The sequence below is a fragment of the Clinocottus analis genome, unplaced genomic scaffold (assembly GCF_023055335.1).
Source record: "Clinocottus analis isolate CAN_PGR_092001 unplaced genomic scaffold, fCliAna1.0.p SCAF_1, whole genome shotgun sequence".
NCBI lineage: Eukaryota > Metazoa > Chordata > Actinopteri > Perciformes > Cottidae > Clinocottus > Clinocottus analis.
The window spans coordinates 16,198,674-16,216,312 of NW_027175820.1; the positions used below are offsets into that span (position 1 = coordinate 16,198,674).

Consider the following 17,639-nt stretch of genomic DNA (forward strand, 5'->3'; position numbering starts at 1 on the left):
TAAAATCTGTAGCATGTTAGCAATAAAGATTTTCTCTTTGTCCAATCAAATTATAAGTATTTTGTGCAGTATTTGTTATATTTGGTAGCATACAATTCCTCCATGGCCTTCATGGCCAACCGATGTCATGATTTGAGTTTTCCGTTTCCTGTTTTATTTTGTAGTCTTGTGTTCTCAGTGTCCCTGCACTTCCTGCCCTTGTAATTGTCTGGGATTGTCTGTCTACCTGGTTCTTGATTGTGTATTCCCTGCACCTGTGCTGCCCTCATTGTGTCCACCTGATGCTCGTTACCTCCCTCTTGTAATTAAACCCTGTTTGTCGCCTGTCCCCTTGTCGGTTTGTACTATTGTGTGTACTGTGTGTTTGTCTGTTCCCCGGGAGTAAGAATGGCTCTGTTTGATTGTAGTGTTTTTGTTAAAATAAATTGTTGCATGGGCATTTGGGTCCTCACTCTTGGAGCTTCCTGTGACAGCTGAGGCATTAAGCCAGTAGCAATTTCACCTTTTTCTGTCGCAATGAGATGCTGTGTCATGTTATACAATTATATTAAAATATCTCAATGTATTTCACACTGTCTTTTTAATATTAAATACATATAACCTGTTGGTAAATACCGGTGTATAAATAAAACAATTGCCCTCTACCCTGAATATGTATATTAAAAAAAGAAAAAAAAAGTATCAACATCATGTAAAAAAAAAAGTTTGGTTCAATAACCTTTTTCAGAAAATAAATACTTTATCATTAAAACAGTTTTTATAACTCGACCATTTTTAGAGTTATAAAAAAATGTTCTGAATGACATTTCTGCCCCACAATATCATGCAGCAATTTTATGTGTAAGGAACTTTTTCTAACATGTAGGACAAAAGCTCATGAGAGCAGACATAGACACACACATAGGTTATGAGTGCTCTCTCTCTCTTGCCAACACAATTGTTTACATGCATTAAAAAGAATGAAAAGGAAAAAGAGAGAGAGGAACAGCAGAAGAATGAAAGAGAGGGGGGGATGGAGGAGGAATACACAGATGAGATTTCAGCAGCTCTAAATCTCTGTTTCTCCTACTTCACTGTAACAAGCTACTAATTAAAACAGCTTAGAGGAAGGGGGAGGGAGAGAAAGAGTTAGAGATGATTGCCTCCTGCATAATCCTGTAATTACCACAGTCATAAAAAACAGTCACTCTGTCAGTCTAATGAAGAGATGTGTTCACAATTACACTCAGAAAGCTCTGCTGATACTCAACAGTCTGCGTGAAAATGTATTTCTAGATGTCAAACTGTGTTCACACATTTTTTTTTAAATGGATATTGAAAAGATCTTCAAGTGTTTCTTTCCACTAATTAAGCCATTGAAATAAACATTTGACAAGTGACAGGAGTGACTGTTAAATATTATTTTATGCCCTTATTTGACAGTGACAGTGGAGAGACATGAATATGGGTAAAGACAGCAGGGCTATGACGGCAAAAGTCGGGCCAGCCGAGTCGAACCCTTGATCCATCCCAGGAGTGAATGCTGACTAACAAAACCGGATTCATGCTGCATATGTTCATTCTTCTACATTAATTAGTATAATTGTAAACACTTCCAGAAATATGTAATCAAGGCCAAAATATCACTTTTTAAATATTAAATAAAAACAGGTCTGTATTTTAAGATATTAAAGCTAATTGTAGCTAAATTCAAAGCATCAGGATTCAGATTTCTGCTTCTTGGTGTGAGATTCCAGACACAGCACAGATTTACGCATCAGTTAAATTAAATGATTGACGATGGCTGCCATTCAAACACCATTAACAACTTTCAGAAACAGATGAGATCCTCCTTGAGGGATCTCTGGATAAATATGTGTAACTCCTCACCTGCCACTGATGGTGATCTCATTGATGGCATAGTATCTGTGTCGGTGGTTCACTCCGGCTGCTATGGTGTGGGACTGTCCACTTAAGTATATCCGGACCTTGGTGGCATGGGCCATCCTCTGCAGGGCAGGCGTGTTGTAGAAGTCATTATAGCCTGGTCTGAGGTTTGGCTCCGGGGTCAGCAGGCTGAATATGATGTTACCTCCTAAGAAAGGTAAATCGCTGGGACACAAAAAACATAAACACACATTCAACATTAACTTAGTCTCAGTTTGTGTCAAAATCGTAACTATTCTTACAAAAAAAAGAAACCAATCAAGGGATCAGAATATGTGTACTTTTTCTTCTTTTTTTTTAAACCAAAAAAAAACAACTCCATTCATTATTGGCCGCTTATCCTTGGTCGGGTCGCAGTGACAGCAGGTCTCCAGCAGGTCTTCAGCAGGCTGACCTAGGCTTCCCTCTCACCTGCAACATTTCCAGCTCATTCTGGGGGATCTGGAGGCGTTCTCAGGACAAGCTGGAAGATATAATCCCTCCAGCGTGTCTTGAGTCTTCCCAGGGCCTCCTACCAGTTGGACGTGCCCGGAACCTCCAGTGGGAGGTTTCCAGTAGGCATCCAAATTACATGCCCGAACAAATTAGATGCCCGAACCACCTTAGCTTCAACACAAAGGAGTAGCACCTCAACTCCAAGGTCCCTCTTGAAGTCCGAGCTCCTTACTCTATCTCTAAGGCTGAGCAAAGCCACCCAACGGAGGAAACTAATTTCGGCCAATTGTATCCAAAGCATTCAACTATGAATAATACACCATTATCAGATGTTTTAAACTCCCAAATATTGATAATGGTATTGGCCTTAAGTCCAGTATCTGCTCGTCAATAATGTACTGAAAAGAATATAGAAAGAATACAGCAAAGCTGAACACAAAACAAGTGTTATGGCAAAGACAAAAACAACTATCCTTTTTGTTTTGACCTCTACAGGCATTTTTCTTTACTTTTGTTCTTCCTGTCTCTCCCTCAGCAGCCTCCTTGACTTCAGAAAACACTGAGAATTATTCAGGGCACATCGCTTGTGTATGTATGTGTGTGTGTTTGTTGGACTGACTTTTGGCAGACATTAATCCTAGAGTACACAATATCACACATATTGTTTCAAACATAATGTAAGGCTGTTGGCACTGCATCCTTTGTGTCTGTGTTTAGTGCTTGTGTCTGAATGTTTTGCTTACGAATTGATCAGGTGATAAAACTTGCTTTAACACATGTGAAAGCAGCTGGAAACACACATGCACACACTTCTGAATGCACACAAGAACACAATTAATCAGACACCTTTACTAACTAGTTTCTTTAGAAGAACATGCAGTTCAAAGCATTACAGGCGCTGAATGGAAAACTAAATCATGTAAACAAGATCACTTTAGTCCACAATGGTACAATGGTTCCATTGCCAATATTTTGTTAAAAATTCTGCTGTTTTTTTTTCAAATGAATTGTGAAATTACAGCAATTTCACAGCGGTAATTGTTAAATTTACTTCACCACCAATCTTGGAACCCATTGGCTGCGTGGGGCTATATTTCTGGGGTGCTGGTGAAAGGATCAGATATCCAGTACAAGACTTTCTTCTCTGAGCACTGCTCAATGTTTACAGTCCAATGAGCAACTTGAGATGTGAGACTGCAGTTGCATTGACGTGTATCACTGAAGTTTTTCACAAGTAGCCTGTTTACAAGTTAATTTTAAGCCAGTAAAAAACATTAATTGTCAGACAATAGCTGGTGAGTTCTCAGATTACATTTCGGCCAAACATGGACCGTTGGCCAACGCAGTTCATCTCACAAAAAAATACAAGTTTACTTGTTTATCCGTACATGTAGATAAGACATGGATCCCTAACAGCTCTCCTGAAGCAGTACTGTAACTGACTGGTATGAACTTAAAATGACTGAGGCGTGCTGGAATTTATCTTGCCAGACACTCGAGCGGCCTCAGAGTAGGAAATGTCTCTTGCCTAAATAAATAAAAACGCTGAGAGAAAAAACATAAATCAAGATCAAAGACAGTGCTCTTTTTGATAAAATTATCAACCACTAATGTCAGAATGTGTTATCACATTGCCAAAGTTAGGCTTAATTGCTCTCATGCCAATTTAACTAACACAGCATGTGATATCACTAGTCATTCATGTGAAAAAATAAGCAATGACTCCAGAATCTGTGATCTTCTGATACCTGTTCTATCTAATGCCAACAAGGCCTTGATACAAGCGGCTATGCCAAGAGAGTTTGGGTGTGTGCGTGCGTGTGTGCGTGCGTGCGTGCGTGCGTGCGTGCGTGCGTGCGTGCGTGCGTGCGTGCGTGCGTGCACGCTATGTTCCAAGGCCAGTTTTCTATCATGTGCCAATGAAAGCCTGTTACCGGTCATGTGCCAAGGCAGCGCTGTAGGTGGGTAGCTTTATAAACCTAGTCACTGTGAGAGTGCCGGTGTGTGTGTTTTAACTGTGTAAGTGTGGAATTGGTATACGTGTGATTTCCTTTGATTTTGTTTTAGTTTTATGCATGTTAATACATGCACCAGCACACATAAATGTATGTGTGCATAAATGTGTGTTTATATGCATTTCTTTATTTAGTCTTGCCACTAATTTCTGTGTAATCTCCTCTGCCTTAAAGAGGCCATGACCACCCAACAGCATACAGCGAGAACATGTGGTCCTGCTATGGGGAGAATACCCAAATTACAATAACAGACTGTTTGAGGAGTTTATTTTCAGTATATTTAACCAAGGGAGTTTCAAATGGGATGCTAATTTGCCATAGAGTCTTCATCTTACTGATGACAAAGTTGGCCCAAAATGATTTACATTGGATGTGTTATTGTCCAGTTGATGTCAAGTCAAAAAGGAATGATATGTTATCTTTAATTTTGAGGGTTTTCAAAGGAAGTTTGTCCAAGAGTCAGCTAAATATTATCAGAACCACAAAGGATCCTTTACTTTGAAGAACCCAAAGCAGTTTTGGGCCAGTTTTTCGCTCCTGTCATATATAAAAAAAAAACTCTACTAATAGCCTCTCTTGAATGCACTGTTGGTCATTGGGACTGTTGGTCTCAGCTGAATCAATCAAGACTCAGTTGCGAAGAGGAGCACATAATTTAATGTTTTTTACAGTATGTGTTCGTATGAGTACGTTAGCATTTGAGAAGATAGGAAAATCCTTTTGGGCTATTCAAATTATTTTCTCAGATTTTGTAAACTGTAAACAAAAAAATATGTACAGTAACAACAATGTTTGTTTCTCTTTAAACAGTATGCTCAATAATGCTGAATGTTCTCCACCCCACTCAGCCATTCCCACATGGTTCCTACCTGGGCAGCTGCAGACAGTTGACGGAGTCTGGTCTCAGTAAAGGCCCGTTGTTTTGCATTTCAAACACACTGCAGTTTCTGGCCATATATTGCCAGTCCATCCAGGGCTGGTCTGCAGAGGTGCCGTTCTCAAGCTCTGTGAGGTCAAGCCTTTGTCTTTGGATCAGAACCGACTCAGGCAAGAGCCCACCAAACTGTACTATAACATAGAATATCTGGAGAGGGGGGCATGTGTTAGATTTGCAATACAAGTACACCTGTACAATGCACTGCACTCATTGTGATGATATAGACGAAACATTAAAACACATTGGTCAGCTACTGAGTGTTGATTTGAGTCACGTTTAAAAGGCAGGTCTCAGAAATGGTAAAAAAAATTATTGTTCGCATACGTCATGAATTGTGTTTCTGTATGGCCAATCTAAGGTTATAGTTAAGGGTTTTAATTTAAAACAGGCAGCCCTCACACAACGAACACCCATTACACAAACACACAAATAGTTTTCTATAACACATAAACCATGCGCGTGTTTGTGTGGGTATGTGTGTTGAGTGTTATCTACCCCACTACAGTGTGGGCCGGGACACTGGGTTACACAGCAGGGAGCGCATTAAGCCACCACCACTGCGCGCACCCCCGTCCATCCCGTCCGTCCCGCCCCCCACACACACAGGACTTCAGAAAGTGTCTTTTATCTGGGGACTTGAGTTGAGCTACCACGTCCAGATAGCTCCCAAAATCCTGCCCACACTCACATACACACTTCATAGAAAAGAGGGACGAGTCCTTTGACAGGCCCAGTGTCGACAACGTCCAAATCCAGCAATATCTCTCACTCTCTCTGCCCTCCTGTCTGTCTCACTGCAGTGCTTAGAACGAGGATGAAACTACTGTTCACTGCCCATACAGGTGCAAGCACATAGATGCTGTACAGCGTTTAAAATGTACACTACACAACAAAGGAACTTAGTTGACTGTCCAACCCAAACTAAAAAACAATGAATGAGCAGGCAGGGGGCTGATACACCATTTAGAAAACACAATGAATGAGAAAAACCCACATTTTTACTGATGAAAAACGTGATCTGAAATTGGCCCAAAACCTAAACCACCATTTTACGTGGATCTCATGTCATGAGATATTCACTCCAATTTCTAGACCTCAAAATCATATATTACAACCTCAAACTTACTTTAACATTAACATGATTTAATATGTCATTGCATTAATATATTAAAAGGTGACCAAATATAGGCAAGATGTTTACAATTTACAGTATTCATCGCCAATTGACTATTAAGTGTAAATATTGCATGGACAACCCTTCAAGGACAATTCTGTTTCATATAGCATATAACAAAAACAGTTCTGTTTGAACTTAAAGACCAGTTATTATATTGGTCACCTATAATGCCTATCTATCTATCCATCTGTGTGTCAGTATTGTTTAACAAGATGTAGGTGTGTGTCGATGTGTTACCTGGTACTGTCCATTCACCAAATCCACGGTAATAGTGACACCTTCGTCCAGTTCCTGTGTATTCATGATCTTAGAAAGCCATGCGGTGCCCATGTCCTGATCATTGATGTAACTTAGTGGATGGGCATTAAGGTTGAGTCTTAAAACTCTGTCACTGGTGGTGTCCTCAACACCACTGGGAATGCAGTATCTGTTAACGGTGAAAGTATCTCAACTGTATATTAGTGGTCCAAAGGGGAGTATCTTTTTTTCTTTTGCAAAAGTAACACTGAAGAGTGAAACTTAAGAAATAACAAAAAAAAACAGACTCATTAACATATACAACATTGACACAAATATATTTAAATATAAAGCTCCCTAAAATGTACACATTGGAAGATACTGTACCTCTCAACTAAAGGGTGTACTTTGGGGTGACTGGGAGGACAGCGGCACTCTGACTGGGCATGGAGATCAGGCAGAACCCCTGAGTACACCTCCACTATTTCCCTGTTAAAACAAGAAACAGCGGATCATATCTACTATAATACCACACTGAAGCAACATATAATCATATGTTTAGTAAACACAGACAAGGAAGGCATTAGACACCAACAATGTCATTAAATAAAAACATTTGACGCACCATTGACAAAAAAACAACACAATGATTCCCAAAATATGGGGTATGGATTCTTAATACAATTTTAACGGTGCAGTGGTCATGAGGATGAACAATACTGACAGTGATTGTGATTGGTTATAACTTACATTTTGAGATACAATCTCAAGACCTGTTGAGGGGCCTTTGACTAAACATTTAGTGCAAACTGGAAAATCAAAGGAACAATTTGAAAACTCAATCTTTCATTTTGTACCAACCCAATCTTGATGAGAGAAACTTGTAAGCTCCAAGTCCTCACTGTGTGCAGTACATCACCGGTAAGCATAACACTAATTGCCTTGTATTGAATTCTCAGGAAAATCCTCTGGAAGCAGTATGGATCTTAAGATGCAACGATTAGCCTTCCCTTTCCTTCCTCTTACCATCTTTTCCTTTATCGCTCCATACAGCTCTTCTTTCTGGGCTGCTTTAATCTATACAGTACCTCTGTCTATTTTTTTTTCATTTCTATCCCTTTTGCCCTTTATTTAAGCTATCCATAGCTACCAATTTCACTCCTTTTCCTTTGTCAATCATGGTTTTCTTCCTTCTCTTCTAACATTTTATTTAACTGTAGTATTCTTTGGCCCGTCTTTGATTCATTCCCCTTTTCTTCCCATAACTGCTCATTACCTGTCTTGCTGACTTACTCTATCCAACTCACCTGTTGGTCAGAGTGGCAGGATAAAATCTAAAGTCCTGCATCCGTCCAATGAACTGATTAGACCCTGTAGAGATGAAGAGAGAGGAGAAAAGAACATAAAGAGGGTGTTAATGGGTTTGTACTGAAGGCAGTGAGTGAGAGGATTTCACAGTGTTTAGTAGATTATCTTATCAGTTTCTTGATATCAGCTAAGTGAGGCTGCCCACAGCTGCTTATAATGGCCAGGTTCATGATAGATAGACAAACAGGATTGGCCACGGTCTACATTTGCTTCCACGAGAGAGCAGAAGGGCTAACAAGGACAAATTCATTAGCTTGGTTTGAGGCCAAGGCCAAAACAGGGCTGTCTAGGGATAGCCAAGTGAGATATAAAGATAAAGAAAGATAAACCTAAAGTGTGCTTCCCCGCTGCTTGCCTTAACTGTGTCTTTTCTGTCGGTCCTGTTAGCGTGAAAATTATTGGAAGCCTGGTGTAGCGTCCAGAAGAATTCAGTTCGACAACTTCTCTTTTTCTTGTAAATTATTTCCTCGATCACAGGTAAAGTAACAAGCTCTGCAGTTGCAAAAGCAGGGAGTCGTCCAGTCAACGCAGGTTGACCGTCTAAAACAACACCCAAACAGCCGGAGGTTCGGCTCTTTAATACACGGTTTTCCGTCATCAACATATCATAATCGAAGTAACATTTAATTGGCTCTAAACTGTCAAGAGGAGGAGAATCCTGTGTTCTCATCTCTTCTCACAGATAGAGACGAGCAACGTCCCATCTGCTTCTCTCTAATGTCAATATACTGATAAACAGGTGTGTGTGTGTTGAGGAGTGTAAGCGTGTGACTAAAGTTCCCTTGAGAACCAAACATTTCTAGACACAACTACAGCTGCATAGCTGTGTTGTACTGACCTCGCTAACCTAATCTGAACTTCACTAGACATGTATATGAAAAGCATCTACAGGAATTTTAGATTTATATTATCAGTCCTTTATCCAAAACCTGTGTCTGTTCTGGACATTTTATAACCTATTATTTGAACGCTGAACAAGTTGGTACATTTAGGAGGATTTAACTGCAAATAACTATTACTTTTAGTATTGATTAATCTGCCAAATACACTGTTGATTTACTGATATATCATATGGTAAGTGAAAGAAAAGAAGGTTTCCAGAGCCCAGAATAATCTCTTCAAAGTAGACTTCCATATTTGAGACATTTTTCTTGAAATATTTAAACTATTGCAGGTGTTAACTAAATCAATTAATCCCTTTTTCATCTATCATAAATAACAAGTGACACATTTTAATATTTAAAGAGAAGGTGAGAACCCTAGATAAATTGTCCGGCTGATGTTGAGAAGAATGGATCTGCAAAAAGGTAGATGCAAATATGCTGGACATATATAAAATATGCCAAGATACCAAAGTCTCAAGCAAACATAAACTGGAACATCTCAAACATATGGGTACAATGTCCAAACGCACATGTGGATACTGGACTGCAAACAAGAAACACCATCAAACGTCTAAATGAACACAGGCAAGCCCCCAACTCATCTCCACACACAACCATAAATATGGGACAATGTTGGACAGAACATAAGATGTAGATTCTGGCCCAAAGAGAGCCGCAGTCTTTTAGTGTCCAACAAACTTCTATCTAGTTCGACAACAACTCTTAGAAGATGGATAACGTCTCTTAAGCATCGACAGAAGCCCTGCCATGTCTAGCTTTTGTCTGTAAAGGTGTGTGTTTGTGTGTGTGTGTGTGTGTGTGTGTGTGTGTGTGTGTGTGTGTGTGTGTGTGTGTGTGTGTGAGTGTGAGTGAGTGAGTGTGTGTTAGAGGCTTTACTGTGTTTTCCAAAAAAGCATCCTCACTTTAGAGAAAGGGAGTGGATGAGTGTGTTTGCATGAGTGTGTGTATTTGCATTTGAGAGAGGCTTTGCCATGTTTGGCCCAACTACAATGTGGGGTGTGTGTTTGAGTGTGTGTGTGTATGTGTTGGAGGAGTGTATGCGTGTGTAAAACAGAGAGAGAGTGTTATGGGATGTAAGTGTGTTCGAACAGTGTGTGCTTCTGCAGCCTTAGGCTTTGGCTCAGGATTTCTTTAGCGTGTGGAAATGGGATTATGCCTTCCTCTGAAAAGCACTCTCCCTATTGTTACTGGGATGATTCAAGGTATAAGCCTTAATTCTCTCTTCTCTGTGCAGGTCTCTGTCTTCTCTCTATGTTTCAGTTTCTGTCATCCGTCACTCTCAGTTTCCTCCTCTGTGTTTTTGTGGTGTTAGATTTATAGGGTTATGAGAGCTTTTTGTCTGTTTTTTTCCCTCCGTCCTTCACTGGTGTGCTGTCCATCGTGCCATGAGCAACAGCTAATTACAGAATGGAAAACATAGAATGGCTTTTGCTAAAAAAGACAAATAGTGTCAAACTCTCCAATCAGTTCTCTTAAAAGTTCCTGTTGTTCTGTTATTGCTACTATTGTTAAAACCGATCATGTTATCTGTTGACATTTAAAGCTCTGCTCTTGACAACTTCCCACTATACTTATCAGACACACAGTTTCCCGTAAGCGGGGTCCCCCCAAATCACAGACGTAGTTGTTAATCATTACATCTGATCAGCATTCGCATAATCGATCCACTAATCAGAATTCCAGACACAGGCCCCAGGTTCAACAACCACACACTCTTTCTCTTTAACCCGCAAGCCAATCACTTGCATTGATCACGACCACTGATGTGATCTTCAGCTGATCAGATGCTACCTGCCGTGAACCAGGGATCAATGCCTGATAAACGAGAAAGAAAAACACTCGTTTATCATTCTGGAGATGAACGGATATCATTTTTCTCTCAATTTCTCCCCTATTGACTGTGAGACGGCTCCCAGGCACCACCAATCAATCACAGATGTGTAGTTGAAGGGGATATAGGCTGGAAGGAAGATAAAAGTGGAGTAGTCATTGACACCATATTTAGATATACAGACAAGATAAACTAAGAGGTAATTTTTCTCCACATGGAGGAAGAAATGAGAGACTGAGGTCTCTCTTGAAGAAGAGAGTTGTATGAAAACAAATGTCCTCCCTTGCTGTTTGAGACTTCTGCTGCAGAGATAACTGACATTTTAAATGAATATATCACTCAATTTTTTGGGCGGTTTAGAATTCTGATACGTTTGGAAAATATTTGAATGCATTGCCATGTAATGTAGCAACTGGATCTATTCCATCTCTCAAACAAATGCAATTTATCACGTGGGGAAAAAAAAAAAAAACTGGCATATTTACCGTTGGAGCTGAGTCCCACCCACATTGCACCATCCTCGCTGATATCAACGAGCCTGGCGGTCAGAGGTTGCGTGTCAAATGGTCTCCCATCCTCCTCAAACCCATCGAGGAATAGACTCACACGTCTGTCGTGGACCTGAAAATCAGTCAGAGCGAGACCTAAGTTTGTGCTGACCAGCTTCCCTGAGTGTCAGCTTAATGAAGTGCACAGTCTACATTTTATCGGAGCGAAGCAAAAAGTGTCAACACATTGTAAATGCTACACAATCTGACCAATCTAACTTAAAAACAAACAACAATAAGTAATACATCACATTGTTTCTCTTTTCAGAGTAGCACAAACATTTGATGAGGATGAGCATCCCCGAGCAGTCACAAAGTGCTTTTTATTTTTTATTTTAAGTTGATTTTGTCGAATAGCTTCCATGGGAACTGTATACCCGCTTTAAAAATACAGAGATGATTAATAAATAAATTAGCTTTTACATAAGTCTTCATTAGATAATAATAATATTAACTTTAGTTATGTAGCACTTTTAAAAACAGAGTTTACAAAGTTCTTTCACAGATTTGCAAAGCATAAACACGACCCAAATGGCGGCAAACAAAAAAGACCATAGTAAGCATTAAACACAACCAAACCAAACAAATAGCTAAAAAGAACAATAGAAAACAAACAAATGTACAACCAAAACCATGGGGATAAAAAAAACTGCATAATAGATCATAAAAATAAATCATAAAAAGGATGAAATCACTTAAAAGCAATTCTATAAAAATGTGTTTTAAGAAAATATTTAAAAGAAGTTATTGATTCTGCCAGCCTTATCTCCTCCAGCAGGTGCCATTGAGAGTCCAACAGTGGAACTAACGTACATGTAAGGGAGCGGCCTGAGGGGCAGATGCAGAGTAAGGGCCGAGCAGCAGGTTTCTGCTGTAGCACACAACGTCTCAGAGAGAGTGACAGCTGCTCCAAGTGTGCATCTATCTTCAAACGTGTATCGTGCACGCTCCATCGGTGTGTTTTTGCATATCTATGCATGTGTGTGAGTGTGACCATGTGTGTGTGAATTATACATACGGCTAATCTTCCAGCTCATTTCCCCAGTAGCAGAAAGAGCCTCAGGCTAAACTGCCTCAGCCGCAAATTAGCTTTCTGTTTGACCAAAAATCTCCTCTCCACTCCTTCCCTCTCTCCTTTCCGATCGGCTGCATGAATATTAAAAACTGCACGGCAGACAACATTGTCAAAGCAGGAGCAGCTCCCTTTCACATCAAACCCAGGCAAAAAGAAAGATACTTCCATAAGAGGGGCTCTCCCTCCTAAAAAAAACTTTCATGTGCCCCGTCCTACCCTCTCTCTCTTTCCCCGATCTCTAAATCCTGCGTTTGGGAAACACACTGTGGGAGCACTGATAAACGTGACTCTCCCTGTCTTACTAGAGTCCCCCTCTCCTTCTCTCGCCTCTCCTCTGCTCTGGTCCACCTTGCTTTGTCCTTTCTACTGCTCACGAGGTCATTTGATTCCTTCACCTTTTTTTCAGTTTTTGAGTTCCCTCACCTCATTTTCATTTGCTCCCTATCTCTCCCTATTTTTCATAACCATCTTTACTTTCTCTTCCCTCTCAGTCGACGACTTCCCCGGCTCATCTCCCTTGCTGTCTCTTTCCCTCATGTTTATCTTGCCCTGTCGCTCTCACTTGTTGTCAGCTCTTTAGGGAAGTTGAAAAGGTGTGAGGAGGGAAATAAGTCCAAGTCAAAAAACGCCTTTAGGGGATGAAGGCAGGCCCAGACAAGTGTCTGCCTCTCAGAGGATAGTTAAGACGCCCAGACAGACACTTTCATGATGGCTGATTGAAGACTAGCAAGCGCATAAGAGCAGAAGAGAGAGCGCAGGAGAGAATCTGAGAGAAAAAAAAAGGAAAGAGAAAAAAAAAGAGACAGGAGGGAGAAAAAGAAAAGTCAGAGAGCGGGTGTAAGAGAGGGAGCTAGAAGAAGGGCCCTCTTTAGAATCTCTAAGCCGGAGCTGTGTGGCTCTTGGGGAGATGTGAGGCAGTTGTCAGGCCTGATGTAAATGAACCCTGAAGCGCTTCATCCTCCTTAGCTGCCACGCGCCCTTTTGAAACACAGCCAACTCCCCTTTGTTAGCTTTCACAAACACTTTCCCTCTGTTTTTCCTTTTCCCGTCTGTCTGTATTTTTACCTCCTCCTTTCCTTTACCTCTTTTTCTTTTTTATGTCTTTAGCCAGTTTAACTTCAGAGTTCTTTGAGAACAGAAGGAAAAAGCGAGTTAAAGAAATCCTTTAGTGGTGATAACTAGTCTCATTTGGACTGTGTCCACGAAGTCCAGAGGAAAGAAAATTACTACTTTAAACTATACCTATCCTCCTCCCTTCAAACAGAGGATATGCATTTTGTGAGAGCTTTTAACTAAAGCACTTTACAGTACCATCGCGTGCATTGTTAGATATAAACTAAGCAACAATAGACACATAGTGATAACTAACTGTAGTTCCTTTTGTGTTCACACGATTAATAAGTAATAACGATTTATGATATATGTTCAATACTATTGAGTGTCCTGGTAAGTACCTGTGTGCTCAGATGCACATCAACCAAGACAGCATAAAAGGAAGGGGGATCATATACACTATCACACTAAAAGAGAAGAGAAGTAAAACCTCTCATGCAACACTGTACTTTTCTGGGTCCTCAGCAATGAACCCGCCAATTGTGAAGTCGATGGATGATTGCCAAGAAAATTGAAGGACAGACAGACATATATACATGCAGACAGCGACATCTTCCATTTTAGTTAAATTCACAAATTCCTAATATTTCATTGTGCAAGGTGTACCCCCAACAATTGTGATCACTACAATAACAAATAACTGGAATGCAATTTTTTCCATTATTATGCAAACCGAAGCTACAGGACATACACTTGATACAAATCTGTACATTATTGCTCTGCTATTATTTGTTTCTGCCGTTTTGCTTTTCTTTCCTGCGAATTCAAAGTCTCTGTCACATTAAGATTGAAGCTGAAAGTGGAAGGAGAGATGGGTTCAGCAGGGTTCAATCTTGGGACAGTCTGGATATTGAAGCTAACCCCTGCACCACATGTAGTTCTGCCACTATTCATGGCACCATTAGTACCTGGCCTGCATGCATTTTGCTCCTGTGACTTACCCTTTTTTTTTTACCAAACTGATAGCTGTGAACTGATATTTGTTCATTACGTACAGAAGTGCTGAAAATGTTTTTCTCAGCTATTACAATAAACTTAGTTATATTATGTTTGAATTCTTCTCTGAGGAAGTGTCATTCATATTCTTTTCTTATTAAACAATTTCCTTCAAAAGGTTTCTGTGCTCTTAGGGAGTTTCAAGCATCATTTCCCTGTGCACCACCCACCCCACTGGCAATGTTACCACCTAAGCCTCTCTAAAAGCCCAGGGAAACCCTGAGTGGAAAGCTTTTAGTGATCTGTAGACTGGCATTTTGACTAAAGCTCTTCTCGATTTTCACACTCCTGCCAACCGTGGCTCAGTATACAGTGTGGACAGCAGTGTTTCTTCTAAGCTCACTTTGTAGCTGAAGGCCCCAAACGTAAGAGGTGCCAGAGGAAATATGAATAGAATTAGACCAAGCAACAGTATAATGTAAAAGTTTTAGTTTTGTTGTCACAGCAGAACAAAAAATAGCCTCTATCTGGCAAATAAAAAAAATGTATTGCTCTGTAAAAGATCTGTTTTGAAGTCTTGAAGAAAGGCTAAAATTCTGCATTCTGAATAACTGAACCAATTTGTGACCGATCAAATGATTAAATCAACATTTTCTCTTTTGCAATACTAAAATTAAGCACCGGTTTTTTTAAACTTAGGTATGAATGAAATGAAATGAATGAAAAGTACTTTATTAATCCTCAAGGAGAATTTTTTGTCGTAGTAGCAGCATCCCACACTTACAGACATCAAACGAAATAAACTAAACACACGAAATAAAATAAATAAGAATAGGGATATCAGATATATACAAAAATAATTTAAAAAAATATATATATATACATATATATGTAAACAAATGAATATATATATATATATATGTATATATATATATATATATATATATATATATATATATATGTGTATATGTATATATAGCCAAACCAGCTTGAAAGTAATATTATTTAGCAAATTATTGTATTAATAACCAATCAAAACACACAAAAAAGTCTTTATCGCTTGAATGTTATGGGCTCAGCGATGGAAGCAAGCAACGCTCTCTTATACCAATGAACTCATGCTTGATTGCAGCAAAGTAACTGTACTGGTAACAAAGTACTGGTTTTATTTCACGTACTATTTGACACGATCGCTCTCACCTTCTCAGCACCGAAGCACGACCACCCCAAGTTCGAAAGAGAGCGCCCGGTGTGCCGCCCCGTCTTCAGAGCGGCGAAAAACTTTGTAGCCGGCGAGAGATTTCTGGAGCTGTCCAGTCCCAAAGGGAGGACCGTTCTGTTTGAGGGATACGACCCGTACGCCGTGAGCCAGGCAGCCCGCTCTGCCAGCCCCTCGCCTCGGGTCCGACAGCTCTGTCTGCCCCTGCCGCGCAAATGTAGCGCCAACTTGGACAGATCTGCTTTAAGTTACTTGCTAACTTAAAGCAGCGACATCAAGAGCAACTTGCTTGCTCTTGATGTCGCAAGCCTTTTTGAGTGTAGCTTTTTGAACATTGAACTCTTGTGTCCTTTTGAGTTTAATGTCCGATCTCTCCCAGGACTCGACCTTTGCTTGGCTCTTCTGTATTTCCATGCAAAGGGACTTCAGCTGATTTTTCAAGCTATTGAGGATGAGCATTTGCTCCTCTCCTTCCTCGACGGCATCCACCATGCCTACTACAGCCGGTTGTTTGTCGGCTGATTTTAGGGACCACTCTGGTTTGGTCATGCCTTGATTGGGGACGACAGGCAGAGTACCACCGGGTCTCATCACCAGGGTTCATCGTGCTGGTGACGATTCTTGCAACAAAAAACAACAACAATGTAGGTAACTGTTCTTCAAAAAGAACAATGTGAACTAATTGTTCTTCAAAAAGAACAATGTTAGCTATGTGTTTGTGAACAGGAACGATGTGAGCTAAATGTTCTTCAAAAAGAACGATGTTAGCTGTGTGTTCGTGAACAGGAACGATGTGCGCTACGCGTTGGTGGACAGGAACGACAGAATTGAACTGCAGTGTGGGTAATCCAGTTCTATTGTTGCCATGGCAAACCACAACTGCATTGTGGGTAAAGCAGGAGAACTCTCTTTCAAACTGTTGTGACTCCAAACTGTCCCAAACTTGACATCCTAATACGATTATGAACTCATACTGGATTATATTAATATTCTATGAATTAATAATATATATATATATATATATATATATATATATATATATATATATATATATATATATATATATATATATATATACACATATGTACATGTATCCAAACTTGTGCAAGAACACCCACATATTTTAATCGAAGCATAATGTGAAGCTATGGGTTACAGATTGTAAAGCTTTCTTTCTTTGTTCTAACACCCTCTACTCCCTGTTTTCTACTTCTTTTCTTTAAATCTTCCATCTCTCCTTTCCATCGCGACATCGCCAACCTCTCTTGAACTCTGCTCAACCATCTTTTGTTTTCTTTTCCCAGACATTCCCCTTTCATGTTGCTACTCTCATGCTTGTCTGCTCTCCCTTACCTATCTCTTCCTCTCCTCTTAACCTCCTCTAATCCCTGACTCCTTGCGTCTGCCCCCACGCATCCCGCCTCACCAAACTCCCTCCACGCAGCTGCTCTACTCCGGATATGTTGCCTTGTGACTGACATGCCACTCACTGATAACGCACCTCATTCCACAGCCAGTGAAGCTGGCACTGGGGGGAGTCAGAAAAAGAGTGAGGAAAGATGGAGAAAAGAAAGTAAGAGAGACATGATGGAGGGAAGTTGGAATGAAGAGTTTGGTTTGGTGAATGAGAGAACGATAGGCGGTGTTGTAAGAAGAAAGCATAGCGACATGGAAAGGAGATCAAGATAGAGGTGAACTGGCATCATTGAAGAAGACTCAAAATACGTAAAAATTAATAAAAGAAGAATTAAATATATTGGTGGGGAGGATAGAAACAGCAATATGAATAGCTGTAGGAATGATAAGGGTTCATACACATTTTGACTAATCGACTTCCATGATTTTTCCATGACTTTGAACCAAATTTCTATGACAAAACATTTTGAGAAATCTTTGTGTAAACATGAAAAAGTGAGA

The 17,639-nt window shown here is 40.1% G+C and overlaps 1 protein-coding gene across 1 annotated transcript in view; it reads right to left on the reverse strand.

The window, feature by feature from the left end:
• Positions 1-17,639, reverse strand: part of ush2a (Usher syndrome 2A (autosomal recessive, mild)) — a 196,158-nt gene that overhangs the window by 162,869 nt on the left and 15,650 nt on the right. The window contains exons 6-11 of the mRNA XM_068575666.1: positions 11,317-11,452; positions 8,035-8,098; positions 7,115-7,216; positions 6,728-6,917; positions 5,246-5,460; positions 1,870-2,091 (exon numbers count right to left, since the gene is read on the reverse strand). Coding sequence (XP_068431767.1) covers positions 1,870-2,091; positions 5,246-5,460; positions 6,728-6,917; positions 7,115-7,216; positions 8,035-8,098; positions 11,317-11,452 — 929 coding nt within the window. The remainder of the gene's footprint in view (positions 1-1,869; positions 2,092-5,245; positions 5,461-6,727; positions 6,918-7,114; positions 7,217-8,034; positions 8,099-11,316; positions 11,453-17,639) is intronic.